This window comes from Pipra filicauda, unplaced genomic scaffold (genome assembly GCF_003945595.2).
Source record: "Pipra filicauda isolate LSUMZ 115617 unplaced genomic scaffold, ASM394559v2 scaffold15_size4787011_pilon, whole genome shotgun sequence".
NCBI lineage: Eukaryota > Metazoa > Chordata > Aves > Passeriformes > Pipridae > Pipra > Pipra filicauda.
In genome coordinates, this window is record NW_024104096.1 from 19,957 (window position 1) to 45,339 (window position 25,383).

At 42.2% G+C, this 25,383-nt stretch overlaps 1 protein-coding gene across 2 annotated transcripts; it reads right to left on the reverse strand.

The window, feature by feature from the left end:
• Positions 1-1,779: 1,779 nt before the first annotated feature.
• On the reverse strand, positions 1,780-13,333 carry LOC120322843. 2 transcript variants are annotated; one of them, XM_039379178.1, is made up of 4 exons: positions 13,305-13,333; positions 4,699-4,945; positions 2,941-3,027; positions 1,780-2,506 (listed from the first exon to the last, which is right to left on the reverse strand). In XM_039379178.1, the coding sequence occupies exons 3-4, from the start codon at positions 2,973-2,975 to the stop codon at positions 1,885-1,887; spliced, it is 657 nt and encodes a 218-aa protein (XP_039235112.1). In that variant the 5' UTR covers positions 2,976-3,027; positions 4,699-4,945; positions 13,305-13,333; the 3' UTR covers positions 1,780-1,884. The 2 variants fall into 2 exon arrangements, with proteins under 2 accessions (XP_039235112.1, XP_039235113.1); XM_039379179.1 differs by lacking the exon at positions 13,305-13,333 and having other exon boundaries at positions 4,714-4,738.
• Positions 13,334-25,383: the final 12,050 nt, after the last annotated feature.

The window sequence follows — 25,383 nt, forward strand, 5'->3', positions numbered from 1 at the left end:
AATTGAGGCCCCTGGTAAACAGAAAAAACTTTGTTCTAGAGGCTCAATTCAGGGCACTATCTCTTCCTTCCTAACAGCTCAGAAATCGGCGTTTCTTTCTCAGTCTGGGATGCTTTTGCTGTAAATTCCTTCAAGTGACTACTTTGTTGCTAAGGCTACAAGTTCCCATCCCAACACACAAATCTCTTCCACTCTAGGAGCAGCTCCAGTCCTGGGCAGAAGTCTTGACTCAAGAGACTTACTTCCAACTCCTTGGAGTGCCTCCCTGTTAAATACCTGCTTTAATCTGGAGGTTCAAATGATGGACTAAACAGTCCTCCCCCCACCACTGTGTGTCACACCCCCCTCCTTCTCTCCCGAGGTACGTTTTGCTGGGACTTCTGGTAAATAGATGGCGAGAAGAAACTCAGTCCAATAAGGATTAAATTAAGTAGAAGAAATCCAGCCGGTGTATATTTTGAAGCTCCGACGGGGTGTCAAACTGATGTTTAACACATTTTTTCCACTCACTGTGCACAAGTCCTCAGCCTCCATCATCTTGTTTAATTTTTCCACCCTCGAGGAGGCGGCAGTCGTGCGAGGTGGACAGAAAAAGGCTCGCCCGACCCACAGACCTTCCTTTCCCTGCCCTCAAATTCCATGGGGAAGGGCAGGGGGACACCGTGTCCACAGGCAGGGCTGGGAACACATACACACACACAGACACACAGACATACGGGTTTCTCTGGCACAGAAGGACCTGCGAAGTGGGTTGCGGGGTGGTCATCCAGGCTGTCCCTAAATTCAGAGTTCAAGTGGGAGGTGAATTATTTGGTGGTGGTGTGGGATTTTTTTGGTTTTGGGGTTTTTTTTGGTTTTTGTTTTTTTTTTGTTTTTTGTTTTTTTTTTTTTTTTTTTTTAGGAACTTTACCCTTCTCCTTCCTCCCCACCGCTCTCGCTGCTTCCTTGGTTACACTAGTAGGGAAAATATAGTTTTATCTCCCCCAATCAGCAGAGTGGACACATGTTTGTGGCACGGCTGAGCCCTCCAGCACCGCCAAGATGGGAGAGTGACTCTCCTGGTTGCAAAGGCATAAAAAAACCCCTCAACAACCCCTCCCCACCTAAGCCCTCAAACCTCCCCAACAACCCCTAGAGACGCCCTTCTCCTGGAACAGTTAAGCGTGACTTGGTAAACGTTTGTAAATGCAAATAAGAAATGAATAAATAAACCTCAAACCAGGTAGTTTGGGTATAATAGTTTAGCAGGACTAATTGCAGACAATGAAACTGAAATGACTTTTCCAATTAGCTGCTGGTTGGAGTTTAGTTGGAGGAAGTGTCAGCTCTAGAGATGGATAATTGCTTTATTGCTCACAAAACTATCATCTATTTAGAACATATGTGCTAATTATTCTGGATGGGCGTCGGAAAAGAGACCATAAATCTACTAGCCCTTTAAAAAGGTCTAGGGTACTTGTGAGCCACCAAACTCCTTTTCTTGCAGCATTAAGGGCGAGATTCGCGCCTGGATGGTAGTATTTCCAGAAAATTAGAATAAAATAAAAGAAACAGATTCAACAAGATATATGCTAGGATATATCTGAGACCTCAGTGGGGTAAAGGGAACAGAGGGGGGAAGGGTGGTCATCTCCAAACGAGGAAAGCCTCTTTCTGTAGATCAAACTGGTGCAATAAATCACTATCATAAACCCGATTTTCCTCTTTAGCCTTGCACTATTCCCCCCCCCCCCCCCCCCCCCCCCCCAAGATTAGTTTAGAAATCTTTTAATTGGATTACTCTGAAGAATTAATCTCCTTTGGGCTCGCTAAGTTTGTGTACCAAATATTTGGAATTAATTCAGTGCCACAAAATGCACCCGAGACGCCTTTTGTTCGAACCAGCTAAGAAAATGGACAGGTAGGGAAGGTGGCATTTTGCCGTACGCATTCATATTCCCTCGCAACTCTCCATACATATCCATTGCTACGTGTCGCATTGTACGGCATAAAATTGCTGTTGTAAAGGATATAAACAGAATTATTTGCTGGACTGTGCTGTGGGTCAAGACACGAGAGAGGGGAGAGGAATTTCGGGGAAAAAAGACATAAAAAGGAAAAAGCTTTGGCAGCCCATGTAGGAGTCCCAAAGGCGTCACGCACTACGAGAGCATCCCTGGGCCGAAGCGGCTTCCCGGTGCCCCCAGCCTCTGGACGCTCCGCGGGTGCGCACCCGCTCCACGTCGCTCCGCGCCGCTCCTCCCGCCCGGCCCCGCTCCGCTCCGCTTCCGGGGCTGGCCCTGGACTTGCGGCTCTTTCGGGGCCGCCCGAGGGGAACTCTCCATCCTGGGCACCCGCCGAGACCCTTAGTTTCCAGCCCAATTTGAGTGCGAGCAGCATCCTCGCGAGGTGCGGTTGATTGCGGCAGGGGCTGATAGAGGCGTAATCACTTGTCAGGGGGCGGTGGTGACTCTGTAACGCACCGTCTTTCTCCCCGCCTTTTACAAGTGGAGACGTGCCGTCTTCCCTGTTAAAAGAGCAATGAAGCTGGGTTCATTTATATATTTTTACTTGTTTATTTTCCCGAAAGGAAACGAACCTGCGGCTTATTCCCGGTGATTTATATGCGGGTTTTGACACTGCTGGGAGTCCTGGGGGCCGGGAACGGTTCGCCCCGGCTGCGGGGGGAGAGGTGATGAGTGGGGAAGTTGCTCCTGGCAGGAGCAGGAGGCAGGTATCACTTGTGTGAGTGAACATGTGTGCGTGTGAGCTGAGGTACAGGCTGAGCAGGTGAGGGGGCAGCACAGGGGGGGCACGACACTGACTGGAGGATGAGGGTGAGGAGTATGAGGGAGAGGATGATGAGGGTGAAGGCAAGGACGGGTTTTGACCTCTTGAGCACTGATCTAGATCAGAGCAGCCCAGACCCAAATCCCAGCCACTCTTGCGCGCTCTTCTCACCTCGTAACTTGAGTGCTGCACTTCCAAGTCAGCATTAAATTTTCAGTGTCAGCCGCTGGTGAACTGTGAACCGCCGAGTGGGATTATCTGCGTTTAATAAAACATGTGACACAGACGTGCGTGAAGTTACACGGAGGGAAAACTTGCAGAGCTTGCAGAGCAAGGTGCGTGCGTGGCGGTGAATGTGTATACCCACATCCCACCCGACAACCTGACACTGGGGCGTATCACATGAGCCCACACCTCGAAACTCTGTACACAGGCGGGACACCAGCACTCATATGCAGCCGTACACCGTAAATGCACAACACGCGTGATATCTTTGCATGGACGTGCATAAGCAGGTCACTATTTCCAAATGGAGTTTATGTACTCGCTAAACAACCCTGTGGACTGCAGTAAATTAATTACTCCGGTGTACATCTTAATTACTCTGTCATACATCACCCAGGATCCCCGCTGACCTTGTACCGCCCTTGTGTTTCTCCCCACCGCGCACAGGTAAAAGTTTTTCAGCCCCGTGATGTGGCTAAGCACATAAAGACCGAGTCTTTATCCCTATTCGCATGAGGCTAAATGAATCTTAAAGTCCCTTCTGAGACAAACGAGGAATTCTCTCTCTGTCTCCCTGTCGATCTGCGTGTGCTATGGATATATCCTGTGGAAATTGTTTACAGTTTGGAAGACTCTAATCTTGATTTTCCAGCTTTGAGCTCCCTCTGGAAGCGGTAAGAGCAATTACTCCGTACTACTGTACATATTTCATCGCCATGATAGATCGCAGGTGTTGCAGCTGCTATTGTCTGCATCCTTTCAGTAGCCTCGCAGCGAGACCCCTGAGAATGCTCCGGACCCGGGTCGGACGGTGACCCCCAGACGCCGCCATGAACATCCTCACAGGCTGGGGGTCCCCCCACAGTAACTACCCACGGAGGTGGATAGAGGGGCAGTTGGCGTCCTCACCTACTCTTCCTTCCTGCCCCTCTCTGGTCGCCCGCTGACCTCTACTGCCTGTACTAAGCATAGAGATTCCGCTATTCGCCCACGCGTGGAATAGGTAGCTCATGCAAGGACAGGTATCTTTTTCGGTTTAATGTCTGGAGCGCCTAGCCTACGGCAGGAAGAAGAGACCCCTGAAATGAGCGGGGACTGCCCTTCAGCCCGAGGTTGGAAGGGGAGGGAGGGTGAGGTTAGCCACCGGGCTGAAGGACCCGAGTCAAAAACGAGGTGGAGAGGACAGGCAAAACGACCCCGAAACAGGAAAATGCTTAGAAACTCCGAGCAGTGTGCATTTGGCCAGAAAACATCTGGGATGGTGGCTTTTAACTTGGGCTGTGCAGTGATCCTTTGGAGAGTTTGTAAGGGATGCATTTGCAGAGAGCTACAAAGGTGTAGGGTGGAGTCAGGATGCCGGAGAGTCCCCAAATAGCACTAAACTGTGTCACGGATCAGTCATGATGACGTATGACACACCACAAGGGACCATGATGAGCGACTGGCACAAGACATGGATAGTGGACCAAAGTCTCTTTGACAATTTTTAGTTATATGTCTTGGGGGGATAGTTTTACATTCGTGATCCGTTTATTTGGAGCCAATTCCGGTAGAGAGACACATGAAGCAGACAACTGACTCTGTCTAAGTAGGATGAAGACGGGCTTAACTGGCACAAAATGTGGCAGAGGGCAATCTGAAGAGGTCACAGGTTTAAATGCAAAACGCTTGGCAAAAACACACCTTCTATTAGGCTATACTTACTTAAGCAGGACGCACCTGGTTTCTCCTGCCAGCCCAGGAAAGGGACGGTTGATCCAACGTATCTCCGCGCTGCTCCCGCAGTCCTCTGCAGAACCTATTAGGCACCACGCACCACCGTATCCCGCGCTGGGATAACGTCCTGTCCCATTCGCAAGCTGTGGCACACCGCTTGTGTCCTTCTCATCACGCGTGGGCTTTGTTGCGGACTACGAAGAGCCGAGAACCTAGGGCTGGGTCGCGCCGGGTGCTAGCAAGGGAGGATAGAGAAGTCGCGACCCTGCATGTCCTCCGAGCAGGCAGAAAGCAAACCTCTGATAAACCCCTTGACCTGAGAGAAATGCGTCTCCATATGCTCTCACTACGAGGTGGAGAGCCCGAGTTGCTGGAACTGCGACTTTTCTTTTGTTTGCCAACATCTCGAGCTGTCAGAGGGAAGTTTCTTTATTTTCTTTTCCTTCCTCCTCGCCTCTCTCCTCAAACTTACGCCCTTGTCGGTGGTGTCCCGAGCAAGAGGACCCCGGTGACATGTTGAAGGCGATCAGCACCCCGAAACCCGCTTGGGCTGTTTGGGAACCCTTGCCATTCCAGTGGGGATCCCTGACAGGTTTTTCCCCGTGAGGGCAGGTTCGTGAGGCTCCCTCTTCACTCGGACCCGCCAGGGACATTGATAACCTCTAAAAATCTCCAGGGAAGGCATTCCAAGGAGCAGAATGAATGATATTGGCCCCGAAGAGTCACAAGAGGAAAAACACCTTTCAGCCTGACACCGAAAAAAAAGAAAAGAAGAGAAAAATCTGATGGACCAGATGTTAAGAAGTTCACTAAATATGTGAACAGGTGATGCAGGGAATAGCGACATTTTCAACAGAATACATCTAATTAACAATTATTTCATTTGATTCGGAGGATGAAAAAGCCCTTTTAAATCAGTCCAGATTTACTGGCCTAAGCGCAGCCAATTTATGAATATGGAAGCTGTATTCAGTCTGCCTTCTTTCAAGATGTCATCTGAGGGGTAATAGTTAGGTGAAGTAATTTAGTTACACTGTGGCAACTTTTATAGTCCCTTTCTTGAGAATTTAATTCAGTGCCTCTTCATTTTATTAGGAACAGACCGACTCCATCAGCGGTCCTCTCCATTTTTAGCGGCATGTCTTCTTGAAGCAATTAGGCTCCCCAATCAGCATAGTTCTCCCGACCCCAGCATCACCACCAGATCCTTACGTTATCCACCTCTTAAAAAATAAAACATGACTCGCAAGTGTCATGCAAGCGGGCTATCAAAAATATTCCTTTGCCCTTAGGGTGGGAAGAGTAAATAAATAAAGTAAAAAAAGCGTCTCCTCATAGCACCACGGCAGTTTACCCACTTCACGGTTTTCACGCTGTTTTTCGGCGTGTTGCCGAATTCCTGTCTGTCCCCCACCGCTTTCGGAGAGTAGTCTCGGGGGATGGGTGATGCTCCCGGTTCTGTCCCGCTCCCGAGAAGCCGGTGACGTCCAGGCGGGGAGGGACAAACCAGCAAGGGTGCGGAGGCTGGACCCGCTTAGGCACCGCAGACACGTCACGTTTTTGGTGTGTGTGGGTTTTTTTGTTTGTTTGTTTTGCTTTGCTTTGTTTTGTTTTGTTTTATTTTTTGTTAACGGGGGCCAGTGTCCGGCAGCGGCGTCGCTCCCGGCAAGCACCCTCCCTCGAGGGTATACCTCTGGGTACCACCACGTGATTTTTAAGTCCCAGTCGATGGTATTAAATCCCTGTCCCTCGCCTCGCGTGGGTTTCTCTAAAAAGTGATTCACAGAGGGGTGTGAGGACGGAGGGGGAAAGCAGGTCCAATTCTGCCAGCCCCTCTACCACCACAACCAGGAAAAATCGCTGTTGAGGACAGTGACTCCCCCTTCTCCCCACTTCCTCCCCGCCTCAGCCCCACGTCCATTCCGTGGAGCTGAAAAGGGGGGTCAGGATCAATGTGGCTGGTGCCCGATCCTGCAAAGCCTGCGTGGGGCTTCGGAGCCCCTCCCCGTCAGAAGTCAGTATCTCAGCCACTCGCCCATCAAGGGTAAAAAGAACATTTCCACCCCCCACACTACTGGAAGTCCACGGGGGGGAGGGGGGGGGGGGAGGCAGTTCTGGGGAGCTAATGCTCAGCAGATAGAGCCATCCACCCAGAGCTTCACATAGCATGAAGAAAAATCTCTATAAAACTAAATAGGCAATCAACTGAAAACTATCCTCTTTAAATAAACTGATTCCTTAATATTTTCCCAGTGTTGCTGTAAGTTGTTGTCTGTGATGTCCCCCAGGGCTCTTTCCTCTGCTCTCTGATTTGGTGTATAAAAGCAGCTCTGAGTGATGGATTACTGTGTCATTGCAGCCTGTGAAGGATTAATTTGTTTCATTGATTTCTCTTTAGGCAGATTGCCAGAATTCTCTGCTTCCCACCTTTCTGCAGGACTTCCAGCAGTAATAGACAGTAATAGCCTAAGACAAATCAGCCCATTCTTGTAAAAATAGAAACACAAAATCCTGAAGTCCCAGGAAAGCCATAAAGAAGTTTTTTTCCTTGTGCTGTAAAACCACTAATTCTAAAAGTGAGTCCATCTTCTCTTCTTTCCCCACTTCCCTTTTATAAAAAGGTTGCAGTGTCCTGGGAGGAGTTGCTTAGTCTCAAGAGCAATTTCAACCAGCAGCTGGATGTGAACAGTGGGCATTCGATGGTCACAGAGAAATGTTTTGTTCATGCTCAACAGTAGGGATCGGAATTACAGGAGGATTGCATAAAACTCACAGTTCATTCTTTCTCAAAATCGTCAGGCTGATCAATTGTCAATCCATCTGGGCTACTGAGAAGAAATGCAGTTATGTCAGGTCCTGAAGCTGCTGGTCCAGTGTGCGGGGGGGCTGGGGGTGGGAAGGTGAATGGGACTGGACTTTCCCAGATCAATTAATTTGCATGCTTTCAGGATAATCTGATCAGGCCTTGAAGTGCCGGGTTGTAATGGAAAAATGGTACCCTTTTCAGTGCAGGTTGTGGAAGGGTGAGGGGAGAGAATGAGGTCTGCTGCTGTTATTCTGACCACAGCTTTGTTCTTTTCAGACCCGCTTTACCAACAGGTCAGCTGTACTCATCTGTTTGTTTCCACAATGCAGCACTAAATATTGTATTGATGTAGTCTTCACAAGTTAAACTTTAGATATAATTAGTGCTATGGTAAAAATTAATATTGTTATATGCTAATGTCATTCCAGCTTAGGCTTGCATAAAACTGTGCTGTACCATGCAAAAACAGCACTTTCAGATATCATGGAGGGTAGAGAAGTGTTTGTTTCACCTCTGTACCTACCTTGTGATGAGAGTAGCTCAATAGCTACTTTCAAAGGAATAGTAAATTTATTGTACTGGATAGCACAGGTCCACTGCATTGCAAACCTGGGGAATTCTGAATTTATAGCCCCCCCCCCCCCACCCCGGAAGGATGTTAGCCTGCTACTTTCTATTTTAATTTTTCTGTATTTTCAAGTGTAATCCAAATACCATGACTTGGGTCACAGCATGATTTCTTTGATATCCCGCCAGAAAATATGCCTTGTCCTGCCTGATCAATGTTCCTGTGTTTACTTGCATGAGATCCCTCTACAGTGTGTTGAGTCTAACTTTCCTTTCTGTACTTAACATAGTTTTTGAAGGAACTTTAATAGTAGTATAAAAATTTCACTCTAGTGTTCACTCCTGGGAATCCCTAGAAATCCCTACTTTGTCTGGGGAAACCTTACAGCGTGGGTTAGCCTGCAGTAACAAAAGGGTGGCTGCATCCAGGCACAGCAGCCTGGAAAGCACTGGTAACCTGGGGAATGCTGCAAACTTCCCGTCAAAGGCCTTGGTGCTGTAACATGGCCTGAAGATATTAATCTCTGCTCATGGCCATAATGGGTCCACCTGTGCTCAGAAGGTGTCAAAGACTCTTGAAATGTCCCTGTGATCCAGTATCAATCATCCAGTGAAGGACTTCCTGATCAAGGGGAGGTACCAGAGGCATCCCCACCTACCCTGAGCCCAGTAAAAGACTACTCAGACTTCACTAGAGAGATCAAGGGTCTCCTTCTCTCACTCTACAGGACTTCTACCACCGGGGGCTTCTACCACCACTCATCAGAAATGTATTCCCACTACTTAGCAACGTTGCAAAGGAGGGAAGGAGAGGACAAGATGGCTGCATTAGTTAGTAAAATCAGGATTTATGAAGACACTGTCACTGTCCCATTATGAGTCCATGTCTTATCTGTGGAAAAAAAACCTGGATGAACATGTCCAGAGCCTCAAAGAGAAGATTGAAGAGGGCCACCAGAAGCCAAGAGAGGAACTTAAGGAAGGAATCTTCCATATGTCACCAGGACAAACAAGAGTCTCTGCTATCAGGAGCAGGTAACCCCCAGCTAAGGAGAGAGGATACACTCTTCGGGCGTAACACAGACCCTCTGTGCCTGGCGTTCCCACTCCCGGTGGTTTTTCACTGTCAAGTGACTTTGAGAGCAAAGATACAAAATGCAACTGTTCACATTTTTCCTGCTCAGTCAAGCTCCAGGGAGGCTTGGCTCTGAGGGCAGGGCTTGTCTTGCTCGGAAGCAAATGCTCTCATCCCCTCTGCCCCTTTCTCCTTGCCAATCCTTTTCAGGTTACACAGGGGAATCTTTCTGCTCCTTTGCTAGGCACTAAGGAAAGTTATGCTCTTGATAAATAATAATAACAATATTCTGGGCTTAGAAAGTCTGAGTCAGAAGTGGAGACAGATTTCCACCCCTATCTCTCCCATTTGCAATAAAACAGGCAGAATCCATCACAGACCAAATTTAAAAAGCTTAAGTGAAGCTCACATCCCTTCATCCCTTCAGGAAAGAAATAGTCTGTTAGATTAGCAAATATTAACCTCTCACATTGTTCTGGATGTAGCATTAACGTCTACTGAAGGGACAGCTGTATGATCATCACACACACTAACGCTAGGGCTGTCACTCTATCGATCGGGAGAAGTTTGTGTGAAGAAGTGAAGAAGTGCTCTCCACCAGGGAGCAAAACAGAGATGTCTTATGACTATGACTATAGTTGGAAAAAGCCATTTGTACTCTGCTAGGACACACTTTTAAAAATTTGTTTCCCGTTTCTGGCATTCATGGTGCAGATGGGCCAAAATCTGCATGCTTCACCCTGCAGTTCTGCTGCATACAGACCACACACAATTTCCAGCTGTGACCTTGGGATTGGCTCATCTTTGGGCAAAACCCAGACCTATGCCAGGGCTGGATTTGCACATAAGTAGATCATTGCTTGGACTCTACTCACATGGGGATTTGGGTCCCTGTGGAATTCTCCCTGGCTGTACTGTAGCATAGCTGTTCCCATTTAGCTAATTTGGAAGAGACTTCTCTCTAAGAGTTTTCTTCCTCACCCCTAATCTATGAAAAAGAAGAAATTGGGATGAACAGCAAGTTTGTCAAACTTTCCTTTAAAATATGAAAACTTCATGCTATGAAAACACAGATTGATTGTTTCCTAGGATTTGCTGGGTTAGATAAAAACACTGGATTTGACTCTGATCACACTCTGTTAGTCTAACTCTTCTTATAACATATGAATTCTACAGAAGTAAAAGTTTTTTCAGTGCAATTCTTACAAGAGACTTATTTTAAGGGATCATCAAAACACTTTGCTAGGGCAGTCCTGGTCTCATCTATCACATAATGTTCAAACCATTAAGTGAAACAAGACAAAAGTTAGAGCAGTTGCTTTAGAATTAGATCTTTGAGTGAAGGTGGTTTTTGACTGCACTGAGTACAGTAAAATTGTAAGGGTATGGGACTTGCTCTTAGCTGCAGCAGTGCCGAAACCCTGCAGTTCTGGAAGATGTGAATATTGGCTTTGGTCAGCCTGAATCAACAGGTATAGGGAAAACAAAGCCTACACAGAAGAGAAAAAAAGCAGTCTCCTCTGATGGATACAATAGGGATTGATGTCTTGCTAAGACATCTCTATATATTTTGTATAAGAGCACTACTAGACCTTGGGCCCAACTTCTGGATAGTATAAAAGAAAAGTTCCTAACTGAAAAGGTGAACATTTAGGCAGATATCTGACACTGTTTTTATTTTTTTGTGTTCAGCAGTGGAAAGTAGCTTTTCTTTCATTATTGGAGGCCATGCGTTTGTAGCTGTACGTATGGGTAGGCAGGAACTGCTGGATACGTGAAAGGTAGAGGTTAGGTACTAGAGGGCATCAGTCCTGCTACTCTCAGCTTACCTCTAAGTCATTAGCTCAAATGGCCAGATGAAGGGTTAGAAAAAATACCTTTGTACACCAAGGTACCCAAGACCTGACACCATTATTTCTCTGAAAAGATGTTTTCCCAGCAAGTAATTTGATTTTTCCATCAAATGTATTTCTTTTTACTTCACCTAGAAATTTGAGGTTGCTTAATGTATGAAATGGCATTCAAGTGGTTAACACTAATGGACTTCTGAACAGTATTTGGAAAGGAAGTAGTGTCTCTTGCCCACCCACTGACCTCTGCTATTATGGGGCTTTTATCCTGGCAGCAGTAAAATTCACCTCTCTGCCGTATGTGTTGCTATATTGAAGATCAAAGTTCTGCAGTTTGCAGAACCGTGGAAAGAATACCATAATTAAATATATTTGTTTGGTTAGAACTCAGCATTCAATGAATAACAAGATTCTGTTTGTCCACAAGAAGCATGAATTAATACTCCAAATGAATGAGTAGGAATTGCTTGTTTCACATTTTACAGCCATTGCTGTATTGATACTTTTTTTTTTTCCAAGTGAGTGAAAAATATGTGGCTCACCACACTAGTACCCCATTACTAATATCACAGGCAATTTATTAAAAATGGTAGGATTCTACATAGCTACATTCTTTATGTAGCTATTAAAGTTAGCTATACCAGTAATTTCTTTAATTTATATTATGTTAAAGGAAGTTAAAGAAGTGCAGTTCTGGGTCTAAGCAGCTTTTCAGCTTTACTGTATTCCAGCATACCCAGAAGACCATCACTAGGAAACCACATATGTGTGCTAGTGGAGATCATGGCTCTGGAAGGGAAGTATGGTTGTTTCATTCCAAAATTCACAGATTTTTAACATGACAACCATTGCACATGTGCATGAGACATTCTTTTTAGAGAGCTCAACATGGACTTTCACGACCAACTGCTACGGGCCTCCTTCAGATAGAAACAGTGACAGTGACTTTAATTGGAAAAAGTGCATAGGTCTAATCCATAGAGCATATTGCACTAACATTACATGTTAGAACACACCTGGTGTGTTCTATTTTTTATGCATTCTAAATAATTTTTGAATTGACATTAGCAGTTGGAAAGGACACTAAAATTAACTGGGATACTTCTCTATCAAAACTGTGTTGTATTTTCTAAGTTATGTTTCCAGGTTTTCCCCTAACATTTGAATAGTAAAGACAAAAATATCATAGCATTTTATGATGCTTTTTGTCATTTTTCTCAGCTTTGCTAACTGAGTAAAAATTATATCACCAGTTTTGCCACTTTGGTTTTTAATTATTTTTTTGTCCACTGACACGAGGGCCTCCTGCCTGGGCTATGAGCATTTCCACAGATTTGGGTTCAGAATGCCGTGTTTTTACTGAAATAAAATATGTCCCAAGACATGAGTTTTGCTCATGGTTGCACTTAAGTTGTAGTTTAAATTTGATTTGATATTGTACCTTTGAAATGACTACAGCTTTAGAGAAGATGTAAAATGCAGGCAGTGATCCTTTGTGGTCATTATAAAATAGAATGAGAATGTCGACAACAGTAGGAACAACATCCTGGCTATATTCCAGTTTGACTAACTACATCCTACTTTTCTAAATTAAAGTTTATTTGTCAGTTTGATCCAAAGCCTCCAAAAAACCCTATTTTTCCATTACTACTTTCTGGACCCAGACTGGCTGTGTTTCACTGTTAAGTGAAGCCATTTCCATGTCCTGTGTTCTTTTTTTAATGAAGAAATAACCTTTGGGTTTACTGTAAAAGTGTAAAATTAGAGTCTGGATGGCCAACAAATGGCCAGTAAAAATCATTAAAATCCTTCTGTCTAAAATATAACCAAAATATGTAATAAATACAATGTTATCACTTACCACTTCTTTCTCTCTCATATGGACCCCCCACCGTGAAAAAAATAAAAATTACAGTGGTACAAATGTAAATGAGAACAAGAAGCAGTGCTCTCTCCATGGACCTGCTCTGTAGATAGGGGGAGATGCCAAGAATAAATCATCTCACAGTGTGGGTGTGTCAATCACTTGAAAATTGCCTGATTCAGTTGTCAGGATATTGAAAACATATATTTAGGAATGCATGAGATAACAATAAATAGTATAACAAACAATGAATTAAAATTTCAATATACGAGAAACTGCAATTAAGGTACTTTCTGCTTATTAATAGCTGCGTGACTCAGAAGTTTTGTTTTGCAGCAAAAGCCTGAAAAAAAGAATTAACATTAAAAATCCACAATTCTGAGTATGATTAATACATATTAAGCTACAACTTCTGCACAATTTCATACTTACAGTGGTTGTTTCCTTTGCCATCTCTGTCTGTAACTATCTATCTGATTCTGCCAGATTACTGGTAAAAATAGAGAGTTGGAGGTCACACCTTATTAAATAATCATATAATGTAAAGATGCTTCTCAGCATCAGAGAGTAAAGCAGTTGCTCTTTAACAGATTCCCCACTATATGAATTATGTAATTTCCACGGTTATAAAAAACCAGCTCGAGAAATTATACTGTAACAATATGATGTATGCTAGGATTGACTACCCCAAAAATCCTTTCAAGAGGAAAAATGGGGTTTTTCTGCTCAAGCTTCACATCCTAAAGGCTTCTATGGAGGAAAACCTCACATTCAGTTGTTACCTTGGGTGATCACTCAATTTGTGTATTCATTATGTGCATTAAATAGTCAAATATATTCCTTCCAGTATATATGAATAGTTTAATTTTTTTCTGCTGAAAGAGAGATAACTATCAGAAAGAGCAATAAAAGTCACATAATGAAATAAGAATACTAGAAAATCTGAGGATTTTAGTATAGTCCATTATTCATTTGATTCCTGGCAGCCTTTATGATTACAAATCACTTGATTGACTAACTACACATTCTCAAAGTGAATTATGAATCAGGTTCATTTTTCCTGGTTGAGAATTGGTACATGTTGTAACTCTTCCACTTTGTGATATATCAAGTTCTTGTAACAGTAATAAGAGATATAATCAACTCTTTATTTCAGGACAAATAAATTGCCTTTTCAAAAATGAAATGTGGTTGCTAACATTTTAACAGCGTGCAATGTAATTCCTTCCTGCTATTCTCAGAGTACAATCTGCTGTGATGATATATCTTTTGAATATTTGACTTTGCTGAAATTATTTTAAGAGCCTCACACCCTCAGTTCATGCACGCTGACCTCAGTGGAGATTTGGCATTGGGACTAAGAGCAGTAAGTGGTTCTTTTACTTTCTGAAAACAAGCCTCAGACACTGAAACCCTGGGCCACAATTTGCCCTCTTGTACCTGGCTCTGATCTCAGCTTGAAAATGTCTAACAGTTTTAAAGCTGTTTAAGATTACTTTGAAGCAAAACCAGCAAAAACCACCACCACAAAACCAAAAAAAACTCAAAAACCAAAAAAACAAGTAAAAACAAAGAAAAATCTCCTCTAATGTGTGCTTGACCCTCAAGTCCTCTTGCATGAAAAACTCCCGCAGGCTTTTGTGTAAATTATGCAAGCAGAATGACTGGCAGGCTTGGGTGGGGCTTATGTGTAGAACAAGTGCACAATCAGGTCCCAAATCTCCCTAAAATAGGTTTAGTGTGAGGTGCATTTCACCTTCAAATGCCTACAGAGAAACAAAATCAAAGAAAAAAAAAGAAAAAGAGAAAAAAAGACCTGTCTGAGACTGCTCAAAATCTGTGTGAGTGAATGTCCGAGTAGAAAACCACTATAAACAGCATTTGTGCTTCACATCTGCCTGACAGATGTAGCCAAGAGTGCTGTTTTGGCTTTCTGGAGTGTGATAGTCTCTGAATGTTTGTGTCCCAGTCAGCAGAGCCAGCTCCCATGTGGGGTGATGTAGGCTGGGGTACATCACAGCACCAAGCCTGATGCTTAAACAATACTCTCGGGCTCATGGTGTGACTCTCGGGGATGGTCCTGTGTGAGCCTAAGGGCTGGACTTGATGATCCTTTTGGGTCCCTTCTGACTCAGTATGTTCTATGATTCTGTGATGGTATACCATGGGGTTTGAGGGACAGGGTACACCACATCCTCTGGTACATGTGCTGAAACAATGCATCTTCCCATATGGGGTTCTGTGCTGCAGCCACAACACAGGTCCAAGTTTTTCAGGGAGGAGAGGATTCTTCTGCCTGTTAGGGAGGGTATCCTGGTGGTTGGATGCTTATTTTAGCTCCAATGAAGGGACACACTGATGTTTAGTGCGTTCACGTTATTTATAGAACAATTTCAAAGACTTCAATCCCCTCCCTTTCCTCTCTCAAACACAGAAGCACATTTCTAAAGCAGGATCTTGTGGGAGAAAAGATGTATTACCACTTTAGTTTTGGAAGACCTTAATGTGGTCATTCATTTTAGAAACAATGATTATGGACTTCAGATTTCTTCTTTATTCGTCTTTCTATCTAATTTCTAATCTCCTAATAACCTTAATTGAATGCTGAGTGGTTTAGAATATTATTAAATAGCTTTCATAGGATTTTTTAAATTTCTGATTACATCATGAGTACAGATTATTAAATATTCCATTCATTTTAAAATTATGATTAAGCGGATAATACCAAAAAAGATGTTAGTAACAATTTTAACTAAGCTGTGTTAATTGAGTTAGGGGATAAGAAATGAGATTTAAAGGGTGAGAAAAGAGTGAAATCAAAGTCTGCATAGTTTTAAAAACAAGTGGATTAAGAGAATGGTCAGAATGGAGGAGGTGGAGGGTCAAAAACTGAACGAATGGTTCCAATAGAAAATTCACTTAGTTTTAGGCCACATGTCTGTCTTTCATAAAAATGGATTGCAATGACATCTGATATGATGTGGTTAAACATGAAAGGTAAAGAGTGCTTGCTATGGATCAACACGCTATGCGCTGTGCACTGCCAGGCAAAGGTATGCAACATGAATAGACACAGAAAAGTCTGCTCGAAAGCTGCCACATCTGACAGCGTTGTGTCCACTTATGTGCACAAACACAGCAGATCAGCCTCCAGCATGCCTGGGTCACACAGAGTGGGACCGCTGTCTGAAGCAGTAAATGGAGCGGCAGTGAGGCTGCAATGGTTTTGTTGTCTTTGGTTTACCATGTCAAGTGTGGGCCTTTCCACATCGTTCCCTGTCCTGACATTTGTTTGTAATTACTATTTGTCAGCATAGCATGAATTTTTGCTAGGTTATTTCTGCTATTGCTCTGAAATATTGGTTGGGAGTTAATTACAGCAGCTTTTCAGGTGACCATTTTCTTCTTGGTGGCCATCTCTCACATCGTCACCATGCAGAGGACTTTACTTGAGATGTTCCCAGCTCACCACCTCTTGTAGCAGGAGCATAGCTATAACCTGTAAATAGGCAAGATTTTTTTACTTGTATTCCTTAAACAGCAACCAGAGAGTAAATGAGTAAACAGAGACACTCTCATGCTGGAGGAACTTCTGGAGTCATCTGTACTTACAAAAATTACAACACTCATTGCAGTTTTCTAATGGGGATGTGAGAGGAAACCAGCACTTGTGAAGCTGAGACTGGAGAGAAGAACGACAGGAAAGAAAACAAAAAGCAGCGTACAGAACTTAATCTGCCGGGAGGGGATGATGGAGGTTGGGTGACTTTATTTAAAAGATGGACACAGACAGCCTGTTAAGGACAGGTAATATACCTGACAAAAGACTTGGTTACCATGAGCATATCACTTGCACATGAATTCCTTACACTCAGTACACACCTTCTTCTCTGGAACGTTTGCTGGTTTCAGAAGTTTTGTACTGATTCAGGGCATAAAAAGAAATCTAAAACATCATACAACCCAATGAAGCTGGGGAGAGGCTGTCTGCAAAAAAGCAGCTCTTGAATCCCAGAGAGGAAAGCATAAAATGAATTTGAATTTAACCAAGAATAATAAAATACTGTAATGACTGATGGAAGCATTAGTTTTGCAGGCTTAGTTATGTAGGTTGGGATTCAACATGTACCTTTTTCTTCTAACCTTAACAGCTTTAATTATTTTTACAAAACAAAACAAAAATCCACCACCAGAAAACCCCAAGCCAAACCCCAATACATCCTTACACACTATTAATAAAAAAATCAAGTTATCATTGATATTTGAAAACAGAAGTCCTAAAGAACATATTGCATTCACACCAACTACATACAAAGCAGAATGTTAATAACATTAACCTTTACTCTATCAGATATTTTTGAGAAATACCAGTATATTTTTTGCAACGGCTCATATCTGTCATTTAACTGACATGTGAACTTTGCTAAGTTTGCCAAATCACTGAGGCCTGAATACCATTCAGCAATGTTAATTTTGTTTTCCTATTCCAGCTTTTACACAATTATTCTCATGGCAATCATTCTAGCCTTGAGTATAAATAATACTTCAAGTGGTTTGTTGATATCCAAAAAATGATGCATATCTACATTAAGAGATTCTGGAATCTAATGGGAGAACCACGCATATATTAAGCTGCAATGACTATTTCCTTCCTCCCAGATGGGAAGTAGTACTGGGTAGTACCACAGCATACACATTAATTTTATTCCTTCCACAAATTTTAGCACATATTATTTTTGCATATTTTGAGTCTCTGCCTCTTATCCAATATCCAGGAGAGTTAAAGAGAATTTTGCTGCCAAAAAGATCTAAATCTTAACTCTTAGGACCCTGGATAATTCTCAGGTGAGCCGAGGAAGAAGAAGTGCATGGGAGCAGTTCTGCTCTGGAGAAGAGTAAGACAAGAAATGAGACTTTGGTGGGATAATACGTCAAGGATTAACAGAGGCAAAAATAGAGAGAGAGTAACTTTTCTGGCTCTCATATTTCAGTCCTATAGACTGAGCATGTTTACTCTGAAGGTTCTAGCAATAAATAAAAAGCATGTTTAAAATGAGGAGGATTACAACCAAAGAATAATGAAAAACATAAATCCCAATATCTGTTCATCAGTGTTGTTGCCCCATTAAAAATTAGCCTGTAACAGATTTCTTCCTAAGTCTGTGGATTTCCTGCACATTATCTTCCACAATTTTTATTTCATAGTACTTGTTTTTTCAAATTTAAGTCCTCTTCTTCATTTTTCTTTCTTTTTGGTGCAGTGGGACTTTTTATTTCCTCAGGACCCAAGGAAGTGTAAGGAGCACACTGCATTGCAAGCTGAATGTTTATGTCGGAGTGAGTTGTGTGGGAGCATTTTATGCAGTACTTTATAGATACTCTGAAGGTTAAGTATAAAATTGGAATTGTTGATGTTTGCAGAATAGTGGGGCCTCATCTGGAAAGACTGGTGGTCTGAGGTGACACAAGGCAGTACGAAATGAGGGTTAGACTTATGTGACCACTGTTTTTCTCTTTACTGCTTTACTTTCTGGGTTCCTGTAAGTTGGTCTTTGTATGTGTCTAGACTTCACAACATGTACTCATCACTTACAAGGAGTTTTAAGTCAACATCAGTTAATGGCTGTGGCTCTGAAGACTGGAGTTTAGAGTGAGTATTGAGTCTTGAGAGAAGTCCTGGGGGGAACTGGCTTAGAAGAGCGCTGCAGGTTTAAAATAGAATTGTCCTTTTACCTTGGTTCAGCCAGAGGTTGTAATAAAATATCTATTGTATGTAGCTGAAAGCAAAATTACTCCTCCAGCTCCAAAGAGGAAAATACATATCCACTAGTGAGGATGTGGATGGAGAAAAGGCATGTGGTGTGCTCCACAGCCCATCACCCAAAGCAGCTCCCAGGAGAAGCCCAGCCTGTCATATACACACAATGCAAACTGGCTGGTTATGCCTCTGCAGGACTTCAGCGAGGTCTGTGGTCCTCTTGACAGTATAAAGGCTTTCTGAGTTGAGGAACACATCTGTCTCCAGAGCAAAAAGAGGTACTATAGCAGAGAGACACACACTGCTTTATTTGAGCATCACATTGCCCCGCCAGGTCAGCCCAGTTATATAACGCATCCTGAAAACACAGATCTGGTGGCCAAACACAACAGTGCGTACCTAGCTGCAAATCTACAAGTATATTGATCTTTTCAGTATCTGCCCAGTCTGTCTCAGTTTTAATTTGACTCACCTACTGTTAATAAATACCTCAGAGCCCTCTCTGTCCCTGCTGAGTAACTGTGGTCAAAACATCCCTACCTTAGATATCTCATTAAAGTGCTACCACTAGATGGGATGAAGTCAGCCTTTATTTCAGTAGTCCTTTTTCTGCCTTTTTTTTCCCCCCTCCTTCTCATCAGCATAGATACAATTTTTGTCAGGATAACTTCTGTTGTGTCTGAATTCTTCTTTGTGCTCTTCCCAGCATTTCAGGCAGTGCTGCAATGCAGCATCACACCCCTCTCTGGAATGCTATTCCCTCAAGACTCTTGTGGCACAGAGAGATGGGTAATGTTTTCTGAGCTTCTTCCTCTATTACCATGTTTTCTATAGAGGATCAAAATGGATTATTTTCATCTTGACATGCAAATGCCTAGGCTGTGCCCTTGGCTGAGGTCTCAGAATTGACTAAATAAGTGAAAGATATGGAGGTAGTAGCTTTTTAATATCACGTATGGAAGTTGCAGCCTTATTTCTCAAAGAAAAAAAAAAAGAAAAAGTGTCTGTAGTCCCCCCATTATGCCTTGAAAATAATGAAAAAAGCCTAATAAAAATATTTCCTCATGTACTTATTGAATAACTGTATTCACATACAGTCACTGGTCTGCACAGAAGCAAATGAACATTGTGTGCAGCTTGACATCTTACTGTTGTACTCCAATCTGCGCATTTGTCTTGCCAAAATATCAATGTGAGGAAAAGACAAACGAATAATATTATGAAGTCAGATTACACCCCCAAATATGAACATTTAATAAGCAATGACATTAGAACAGAAGTAGGAAGGATTTCTAATGCTGCTTGAGAAATCCTTCCAGAGATAAAAAGGTCAAATTCTTCACCAATTTTCACTCTGCACTACCTCCATTAAGTAAATGAAATAGTATGACCTGCAAATCGGTGTAGGATGAAACTCACAGAATATGCCAATACACCATAAAAGTCATTGTGTGGTTTCATGTTAACATGAAAGAAATGGTGTCTGACCACAAAAGCATGCACACTGACTCATTGTTTCTAATTATTGTAATATTCTTTTTCTGAAACAACAGCAGTGACAAAACACTACCAAGAAATTGCCTCCTGGCCAGCATTCTCCACAAACCCTCATGGCTATTTACTCAAGTGAGCAGCCCAGAAAGTAAGTTGTTAGCCTAAATGAAAATTATAGCAGATAAAAATATGTCAGCCTGGGAACTGAACTAATAAGGGAAAGAATACACACAAGGTTGAAGGTACAGTTTTGAATCTTGGGAAGAATAAGGGAGAGCACAGGTACTGAAATTAACTCATGAGACTGAGGTAAACAGGAAAAATCCGCATCCATCACTATGTCGCACATAGGTGATGAGTGCAAGACTCAGCAGTGATGGCTTAAGCACTCCTTTGCACATTAAAACTTCAGACTGTTTATGGTAGGCAGTGAATTAAGTGTGGATTGACAGTTTAGCAACCTGGTGCTACTGCAAACCAATGGAACGTTCTTTGTTTTTGGTTTGGGTCCAGGAAAAGTGACAAGATAGAGTAAGGCAACCTGGGTGCATTCTTTAAAACATTCCTGAGGAATAAACAAGCTGTTTGTAAGAGGCTTGGAAAGCACTCCAGTGCAAGGTCCTGAGGCAGTTGAGTGGGGTGAGGAGTTGGAGGGGAAAGGTGATAAGCCACACCGGGCTTGTTCTGCAGAGCCCCTGGTTGCTGTTCAGGCTAAGACTTTGGACAAAGTCCACCAAAAGGCCTCCTGCCACAAAATTTGTTACTATGAGAGTTTTGGTTGGGCAGAATTTTATTACAAAAATTTTTCTTTTGTCTTATTAAAATCTATCCCACCCTTCCCTTCCACTCCAGGAGGAGGAATATTTTGTATATGTCTTGGTGAAACAAACAAACAAATTTGAGGTGTTGTTGAAATTCTTCCTGCCACACAAATTCATTTTCCATGGATAATGTAATCAGACTGATTTGCTTTTCAGAGCCAGGAGTTCAAAATCATGAATTTATTAAGCAAAGTAATAATTGCAAATTATATTGGCCAACTCCATTCTAGAAAAAAAAAAAAAAGGAGTATTAATATAACCAAAAGGATTAGAAAATACTGACTGTTAACTTGGGGCTACTGTAGATATTTTAGGAGATTATATATCTCTCTTCCACCAGAGGCAGTAGCTTTCATTTTAAAGGTCTAGTGAGATACCACAGTTGATGGGCCCACCTAACAACATATGTTGGGCTTGTATTGAGTAGTAAGACATGGAAAGAAAGTGAAAGAAATGCTTAGTGTCATAAAAATTTACATCTCTTTCTAGTAATTTTTTAGTGTATAGAAATGAAACATAACAGGGTCAGAACACAAAAGGATTTGACTCTAGTTTTTGGGTCAAGCTAGGCTATGCCTTTAATGGGATAACTGGACAGCATATTTTGACTTGAGTCTTACAGAATCTGAAATACCTAATTAACAATCCTGTGGAGATATAGCACTCACCAGAAATGACTTGAGCAGCTTAGCTGCTCCGAGTGAAACCAGTGGCAGGCGACTATTCCTCCTTCAAGATGCCCACAGGTTTCTTGTCTGACTTGGTCCTTTTTGGTCATCAGCAGAAAGGGGCCCTGACAGTTGGCAGCGTTGGGGTCTTTAGTGCAGTGCTTGTCAGCTACATGAGATTTATTTGTTCTGCTGGATCTGTACATTGTGTTAGAGGTACTCATAGGATTAATTTTCAATCATGGTCTTCTTCACAAAAAAAAAAAGCACAGCTCTCTGCTGCTAAAGAAGCATTTTCCTCTCTGATACATTTGTTCCATTAGGAAATATTCTGTAGTAGATTATATTCTCCAGGATCTCTCCAGTTGAGATTTGTGGGTAATTATGAGAAAAATAAAGATAATATGCTTGTAAATGTTACAAGTAACAGTTGCAGTACTAATGGTGTAATTCATGGACATAGCACCATTAGAAAGTGATGGAGCTTGCTAAGTTAAAACTTTAAGGATATTTTTAACATACTTTTAATTGAAAGCATTATGACCTGAAGGATGGGATTCAAGTGCTCTTCAAGTTACATTCCTGTTTCTCTCACATGTGGTCTTGAGATGGTCCATAGTGCTTCCCTTCCCATAAGGGAGATGCTTGAGAATCACTAGCTGATACTAGCCCAGGAGAAGCTTCACCACAGTTTGTGCTATGAGAGCCACAGTGTAGCTGAACTTCCAGGCCATGCCATCAGACACTTAAAACTGTGCCTGCCTGTAGTTAAAGCCTTAAATAATCTGCCTTTGTGAGGTGGGGAGAAGTATGATAAGTTATTTAGCATTTGGAAGGGACTTTGAAGACTTAGGAGCTGTGGGAGTTTACATCCCACTGCAGGCTGAGAACAAACTGTCTAACAATTATTTCCTCACTTCTTTTCTTATAATTTGCCTTATCGACAGTCATTGCTGTGAAAGGAGTTCCACCTTGCTGAAAAAGGTCACCAAAAAGGAAAAGACAGGCAATTGAGATGTTTAGTGTGTAAACACTGAATTTGTCAACTTCTCCTTTACTGAACAACAAAACCCTATTTTGCTTTTCAAACAGAGCAACAGAGATCACAATTCACAGATTTTTTTACACAGATCCAAATACCAGCATGCCTTAGGACTAAAAAAAAGGAACAGTCTGCAGCCTCCGGCCTTGCCCACCTGTGCTATGAATAGCAGATAACAGACACAAAGGTAAACCTAGTCCTCAGGTACCCCAACACAGTTCCTCCAACTGGACATCAAGCTGTAGTTTAGTCTTGGTCTTTCAGTTAGGTTAGGACACAGACCAGTTAAGTCCTAAACATGCACTAAGTCCAACTAAAATCATAGATAAAATCAGAAAATGGAATTTGAAATCAGCAAAACTCAACAAAGCTGAATAAGTACTCAGCTAAATCCAATTCTCTTGGTATTTGTAGAGTGATGCTTGTGAGGAAGCTCTTTTGGGAACTACTCTGGGTAACACAAAACATGTTTCATGTGGCAGTGTTTTGATATGGTTTGAGAAGTTCCTGTCACTTTTGTTACATATTCTCAGTGAAATTGCTGTCATGACTGATGACCTCAGTAGCAAAGAATGAGGTAATAGGACCTGTATCACTAAGAATCCATTGCTGCAACAAAACTAATGACATAATGTTTATCAAAGCTGTTGAAGTAGTACAAATAGTTACAACTAAACTGTACATGCCAAGTAACAAGTGTGTTTTATACCCTAAAGTGCAACACTGTCAGGCAAAGCTAACTGCAGAGATTCTAGTATGAGTAGAAAATGCTCAAATTAAAAACTATGTTGCTGGATCCCAAGTTGCATCATAATAATAATGTAAAAATGGAAAATCAGGTCTGTATTTCCTTGCTGGGGTCTCAAAGCTGATTTTGGGGCTTTGATTGGCCCTACTGCCTTGTAAACTGCAGAACTGTCAGATTCTACCTTATTTTAACCTTCAAAATATTTGGCAGTCTAGACCACTTTTACTGCTGACAAAGAGGACAGATCAGTCCATGCACTGTGCGAGAGAGGCAGGGTCTGGGTCTCTGACTTCTGAAGATGCCAAGGTGATCCTGGACTGAAGCGCCTCTAAGGCTCATATCGTGCAGGTGGCTCCAGCATGCAATCCACAATGCTGAATGAGCAACTGGTGTTTCCTACCTTGCACCTCAAACTGGTTTCAAAACAGAAGACAGAAGCATCTATTCACTCAGTAGACAAACAACCACACGAGTGTAGGTCTTATATTCTTTTTTTTGGTTTTGTTTCTAAGGGAATGGAGAAGGGAAACACTGAGTGATAGTGCCTGCCCCCTTTCTGTAATGCAATAGCCGTATTGTCAGAGCAGTGACAGAGGAAGAGGGACACATGGGTCCCATTTCCCCTTCTGCCTCGGGCTGCTCAGAACCACGTTTACTGCCCTTTAGGGGAATGGTTGTAGTCAGTGGGAGGATTCAGGACAAGATGAGCCAGTGAGAGAAGATGAAAGGGAGCATGGCTCCAGGGCTCAGGGCATCGTTTTAGTTCTACTCTTCTCCCAGGGTGGTTTTCTGTTTATTTAAATACTCTTTCATGTAAGCATACAGAGACCTGGGACTGGATGACACAATGATGGTGGTTTCACCCCTTTCTGCTGACCCACATGACATAGACTGAGCCTTGCAAAAAAATATACGAACACACACTTTTGTATGAATTGAAATTGAAGAGACTGAGACTATTCAAATGATAAAAATGAGTAAGAAGGAATATAATAGCACAAATTAAGGTAATGAATTGTGCTGAGAAGGTAAAACAGGTCCTTCTGTTTATCCATTTAAGGAAACATGAATTTAATGAAGCAGAAAGAACGAAAAAAGTGTAATCAAAGCATATTTTTTAAAATAAAAGCTGTAATTAACTTGTTGAACTCAATTGCTACTAGGTATAACTTAGGCCAAGAAATTAGTAGGATCCAAAAAGGATTAGACATCTGTATACATAATGAAATATATATATAGACATAATGAAAATATTCATAAGCTACAATAGGTAGAATATTATCTCAAACCTTATTATAAAATAGCTTACCTCTTAATACCAAGTGAATCCTGCATACTTCTGTCTAGTCAAGGACCTTGTGAAGCACCTCTCTTTTTATTCAGAATCGTTGCTCATCTTCCTTACTGATCAAAAAAAAAAAAAAAGAAGATAGCTAAAATATAATGCATACCTCTGCAATATTTCTGTTCCAGAAAGCAGCTGTTTTATTGCTGACATGGAGGAGTGATTTTACAAAGTTATATGACACTTGTATACGTCTTAATTTAGCATTTTTACACTGTAATTAAAATTCAGCCCTGGTAAAAAAAGAGAGGGAGAAGCATGATCTGACCACCCAGCTTGGAATGAAATGTTGGAGCCATTTCTGTAAGAGGCAATCCACAACAGTGAGGGTTTGATTTTCCACTATTAGTGTACTCTTATGTGCAACGGGAGTGAGCTGCCAACAAAGGTCTTTGCAGAACAGCAGCATACCAATAATGCAGTGAGAGAAATGGACAGCTATCAAATTCTCCATGTGTCATTTCATGAAGGTTGAGAATAAACCTTTCCCCTCCACTGTATTATTAGGTGCACAATGATGCTTGGAAAATCAGAGAGCACTTCAGGTCTGGGCTCTTCTTCCTCTCCCTGGACTCAGTTATTTAGAAATAAATAAGGACAGGCAGATCATAAAATGGCTGTAAAGGTTTTATAAT